Consider the following 5494-nt stretch of genomic DNA (forward strand, 5'->3'; position numbering starts at 1 on the left):
TTATTTTTCAACATTAACTCAACATGTCCATTACGAAATACGATTTTATTTTACGCTGACTGCAGTATCTCGCCATTAAAACGAAGTGATTGCGCGCTACTCTCAGATTCTCAAGTTCTAACAATTTGCACAACAATGCACTCGATACCTCTTGTCTGTGCCTTATTCTTTATATCTCGCTCATTTCAATATGAAAGCAACGCATGTTTTATAATGAGGTTCTTGAATGTCATTATTTTCTCTAGTGTTGATGTGGGAGGGTTTATTAGAGAAATATGAAAGATTTTCATACATGTTTTTTTTTATGTGTATGTCGGTTAATTTGAGACAACTTAAAGTTCCAAGTATTGAATGAAGCGAATACTTTTTATTCAATTGCCTTCATACGGTTACGTTCTTCATTCGTCGCTACCGTAAGAAAAAACAAACGATTTGAAAACAAGGGAATGTTTTTATTTAAATACCTACAATGCAATTATTATTAATAAAACAGTTATTAATTAGTGGACTATAAATTAATGAATGACAGAAGGAAACCGCATATCAGTATCTTTCAAGTTCCTCTCCATGTATTCTTCAGCCTCCTTCGTCATTTCCTCATCGAAGTATTGTCTCCAATTGTCTGCCTTGCCTGTAAGTGCGAAGAATCAAATTTATATGTATCGATGAGTTCCTAGTGTTTCTACTTAAATATAATAGGATATTATGTTAGGGATGTTGACGTTTATGTTTAGCCTATTCCCGAATAGTTCCCGTACAGAGAAGGTTTTCAGATACTAATATTTCCTCACGATGTTATCCTTTATCGTTTGTTAGTGGTGTCTTAATGTGGTGATTAATTAAGAAAGTAATTTAAAAAAGTCACATTAGTAGTTTTGCATGCGTTCGGATTGAACCCGCACCTCGTGTATACAAATCCATGCCTAGAACCGCATCTTATATGAAGTATTTGTGTTGGGAGCTAACAGTCCAGTATACCTACCCTTTCTGAAGAAAGTCATCTCGCTTCCTTCCTCCTTCTTGGGCAGTCCAGCAATCGGCTTCTTCTTCATATTATTAAAGTCAATATGTTCCATCAGCTGCTGTTTCTGTTGAGCACTGTATTCCTTACCTAGGAACTTGCATATTTTATCTATGACACTGCTCACATCCTGTAAATGAAATGGCGCAAGTTTATAGAAGGACGCTGTTTTTGCCTTATGTAGGTAAACAGGTAAATCAACCGACAATTTACGCAACACGTCAAAATTATTTACCGACGTCCATGAAACCCATTTATGACTAAAAGGGAGATAAGAAAAAGCATTGACCTCGCGAAAAAGCTATGAGTAATGGTCGAAGAATAAAAAGAACTGACCAAAAAAAACCATGTAACAAATATGCAAAATGCTTAAACCTTGTATAGGGCAGATATAGGACACAAACTTGCCATTTCCGACTTAAGGTGCAGCTTTATAAACCCTACCTACGTCTATCTAAGTCACAGAATCACAGGTCAAATCCTACATATATCCTGCCTGACGTCTTATTTTTGCCATTGTATTATTTGATATAAAATTATAAAAATACCCCTGTTTACGGCTTTAGCGATTAGATACATGAAACTATTCGAAAACGAACCTATAGATTACCAAATTTAGTTTTTGATGACGTTTTTATGTTACGCGTAGATAAGTAAAGATCAGTTCTATCTATATTCTACAGTAAGGCATGTCCCTCGCCCCCGGGGAGTCGTAAAGGGTGACTTAGGGACTGGAAAAGTAAAAGTAACGGACCGTGTCCGTGTGAACGGGTTGTCACGCTGAACCTTCGTGGAAACACGCTTTAAAAAGGGTCAGAAATAACAAATTAAATATACAGCTTTTCTCTTTCAATTAATTGAACTTAAATTTACGGGATTTTCAAGGACTTTTTCCAGATAAATAAAATAATGATTGCTTACATTTTGCAACTCTTCGTAAAATAGGAACATCATATTTGGATGGTCACGTTTAAGCCAGGCTTCTTTAACGTGCGGTAATATTGGAGTGTGCATCACTGAAAACAAAAGATTAAGTCCCACCTAATTTCCGAATAATTGTAAGTATATTTAGTAACTAAAGTTTTCTACTGTTATGCCACATCGAAAAGCCATTAGTATTCGACACAGCGTAAGTGAGAATCCATTGCCCTATAGTCTACTACTGCCGAAAAATCTCAATGACTTAAAAGGACTAAAGTTGTCTACTATATGGAGTCTCACAACTATGTTAAAAGACCAATTTACCTAAATCATTTTTGAAGAGATCCCAAAACTCTTTCATCTCGACTACGGCATCCGCATCGAAGTATCTGAACAGTTTGTGACCGAAGTAGTACGATACAACCACGTCCCGTGGGTCGCGAGCTATGTAAAACACCTGGAATTGGGGATAAAGGAATATCAAAACATGTCATAGAATTATGGTGTGTACGTACAGCTCGACCAGTTGAATCGTTCGACTCGCGACTCCCGACTCAAATCAGCCCATTACTAGATTAAGAACCGGAGTCCTAGGTCCAAAACTAGGCGCGCTCTCCCGCTAAACACGGGTGAGTAACGCGTTATCAAGTAAATGATTATGAATCAACTTCTTATAATGTCATAGAATGTTGAACGAGGTTTATAATGGTTTAAGTGTAATCTAGTTAGTATTATTTACTAGTATCTTTAAACATAAGCTGACGCGGAGAAAATAGGTGTGATTAAACTGGTATTTTTTTTACTTTCATTAATATTTATTGTATATCTCTCAACCACCCTTAAATAAGGAATAAACAGAACAAGGAAAAGCTGCTTACTTTAGCTGTGTCAAGTAATTTTGGGGGTAGAAAAGACAGCGGCAGATGCGACTTGACGTATCGCGGTGACGTCATGTCCGGAAATGTTCGGAAGTCGTCGTGTGTCCACGTGAGAACTTTTAAATTCGGGTCTTTCGACTCGGGCCGGATCTCGAACCTCTGTGCTCTGTAACTGTAATATGGCAAAGTGTTTAGTTCCTCTGTATTATTATTTCAATAATATTACCGTAATGAAAATTTGTGTAGCAATTCTTTTTTAATTCTTCACAAGAAATGACGAAATTGGGCAAGGTATTCTACCATGATAAATACAGTAACAAATAGGGAAATGCAAGTAAGATTCAGGAAAATCAAGGATAAAAATGTTAATAGGAACTTGTTAATAATGTGTAAATTAATTAAATATAAAGAGGTGCTATCCAGCATATTAAGTTGAGGCTTACTCAATATAAGCGTATCTCTTCGTTATGGAGACGTTCTTCGCCGTCTCGAAGTCTAGGTTGTTAGCGATTAGCCACACGATCTCCTGCAGCCAAGTTGTACCTAAAAATTGGTCAATATTACTGTTTGTCATTGGATTAGACTGAAAGATGAAGACATATTATGAAGAGCTCGTGGTTAAGCTACAACTCGATCACACTGCAAGGTACGCTTCATAGGGTCGGTCTGTCGATGGATGGCCATCTATGGCATAACGCAACCAAATGATGTAGATGATAATTGTTTTACGTAGACAATTTAAAACTGTATGAAGAAAATTTTGCCTAAACCCTTTTATTAGCTGACTTAAAACTGACAAGGTTCCCAATTTTATTATGTCGTCATTTTTTGGCTAGTGGTTAACAGAACAGCGGTGCATGGTTTGAAGTACTTGGACAAATAATTTTTTCTTACCTGATCTCGGGAAGGTGGTGACCCAAATATCATCAGGTCTAACTTCTAGGTTGTAGATCTCTGGGACGTGGTCTCCGTAACCAGCGCTCAGGATGTACTTCTCAGGACCCATGCGGACAAATGTCCTGGCATATCCTGAAATGACCATTTTATTTGTGAAGGTGTTGGGTAAGTTGAGTAAAGGTATGACTTTGAACACGCTTGCAAAGTACCCAGTTGTTCTCAGCCACATGCTCGGATGGATGATAATTTAGATTTGGGTAAGTTCTCCAGCGCTTTGACACCTATGTCACCAGCAAATGCATGGGTGATCAAGGGTGACTATGACGCATAGTTTCGAGTCGTTAAGATCTGACGAAGTCAAGTTACAAAAAAACAGGATAAAACAAATTTTGTGGTAAATAGTTTAATTTAGCCGATAAAGACACAGCTTCACAACGTTTTGATGGCATGACGCTCATTCTGATTACTAACATTCACATTCTTACCTGTATAATACTTCTTGATAATTTTATCTTCCTCTTCGGTAACTGGCGTGATTTCGTGAGGAAATTCTAGACCAGCCATGTTGAAATCTAGAAAAAAAAATACAATATTTAGCGCTTACTTTTTATCTATTACCATGTTGTATTTACTATCTTGCTTTTGAACTAACGGAAGTCCTGCCCACCTAACACCAATTTCAATCGAATTTAAAACGACAAACTCTTAACCTTGAGGCAACATTTTAGACACATTTGGTTTAGTGTGTAGGGTAGGTCAAGAACTAAAGGGTAGACAAAACAATCTCCACGGAGCTATGACATCACCTTATCAGTCTGCTTGCTACACATCCAATACAACCTGTCTGAAACATTCAGCCATTGCAGGTAAATGCATGTTACGCGGAAATATCCCACTTAACAAACACGATAAACCATTTGATAACCACATAGTGCATAAAAAAAACGTTAATAGTTAGGTACAAGGTGCGTAAAAATAAGAAGTTATTTTAATACCTTACCTCTTGTAATATTTTCTTAATAAAACACTATAAAAATAACTGACAGCTGTTAGCAGGCACAAACAAATTGTATTAACTCAATTTTGAATTATCGTTCTAACTATATTTTATGGATTATTTTTTAGCATTGACATTATTTGTTGTCTTATCAATGGATTTGATAACTGTTCCTATCGACCTCTGTCATTGGGAAATCACTCTTCAGAGACATGAAATAAAATAAAATTTTCCTATGAACTATTCTCTTCTCTCGTACTCGTAGATGGAGTTTAAGATGAAGAGGATTGACTATCTTTTATACCTTAGTTAATGTGCAATGGTTGGTCTCTTTTTTTTGGAGCGTGGAATTGGTAGGGCGCCTTCCAGCCCGATGGACACGACGTGATGTGGGAGACCAGGTGTTGTGGCGCCTTGGAGGATGCCTATTTCTAGCATTGGACCTTGATAGGCCGAATTCATTGATTAATTCATTGATTAGATTTTAGTTTTGGTCCGCCAATCGGATTCACGGGTTTTTTGTACAAATGGAACTGATAGTGTTTAGTTACGTACCTACGGTTTGCGTTTTTCTAAACTGCGACTGCAGACAAAATCCATTTCACATATAGAAGAGGATTTAGCATTGATCATCAATTAACTTAAGGACTTCTTGAGTGCATTTTTACTGATTCTTTATCGATGTCTAGTGCTTTTTCAGTTACATAAACTTCAGCAGTTACCTAAAATGCGCTAATTGCAAATTTATTGATATTTTATTGTCCCCTTTGCCAGGAAAAT

At 36.9% G+C, this 5494-nt stretch overlaps 1 protein-coding gene across 2 annotated transcripts; it reads right to left on the bottom strand.

The window, feature by feature from the left end:
• Nucleotides 1–436: 436 nt before the first annotated feature.
• On the bottom strand, nt 437–5123 carry LOC113495253 (sulfotransferase 1 family member D1-like). 2 transcript variants are annotated; one of them, XM_026873890.1, is made up of 9 exons: nt 5019–5123; nt 4203–4289; nt 3715–3849; nt 3264–3363; nt 2821–2992; nt 2267–2399; nt 1943–2037; nt 983–1151; nt 437–631 (listed from the first exon to the last, which is right to left on the bottom strand). In XM_026873890.1, exons 2-9 carry the CDS (start codon nt 4279–4281, stop codon nt 516–518), a joined length of 999 nt encoding a protein of 332 aa, XP_026729691.1. In that variant the 5' UTR covers nt 4282–4289; nt 5019–5123; the 3' UTR covers nt 437–515. The 2 variants fall into 2 exon arrangements, with proteins under 2 accessions (XP_026729691.1, XP_026729690.1); XM_026873889.1 differs by lacking the exon at nt 5019–5123 and adding an exon at nt 4718–4817 and having other exon boundaries at nt 438–631.
• Nucleotides 5124–5494: the final 371 nt, after the last annotated feature.

This window comes from Trichoplusia ni, chromosome 6 (assembly GCF_003590095.1).
Source record: "Trichoplusia ni isolate ovarian cell line Hi5 chromosome 6, tn1, whole genome shotgun sequence".
Taxonomy (NCBI): Eukaryota; Metazoa; Arthropoda; class Insecta; order Lepidoptera; family Noctuidae; genus Trichoplusia; species Trichoplusia ni.

Bases quoted from the DNA above. Each gene is read 5' to 3' on its own strand.
- LOC113495253 (XM_026873890.1), bottom strand. From the start codon at position 4,281: ATGGCTGGTCTAGAATTTCCTCACGAAATCACGCCAGTTACCGAAGAG. The intron at 3,364-3,714 runs GTAAGAAAAAAT...ACCAATTTTTAG, and splicing joins CACCACCTTCCCGAGATCAG to GTACAACTTGGCTGCAGGAG. The intron at 632-982 runs GTAGGTATACTG...TCGCACTTACAG, and splicing joins GATGACTTTCTTCAGAAAGG to GCAAGGCAGACAATTGGAGA.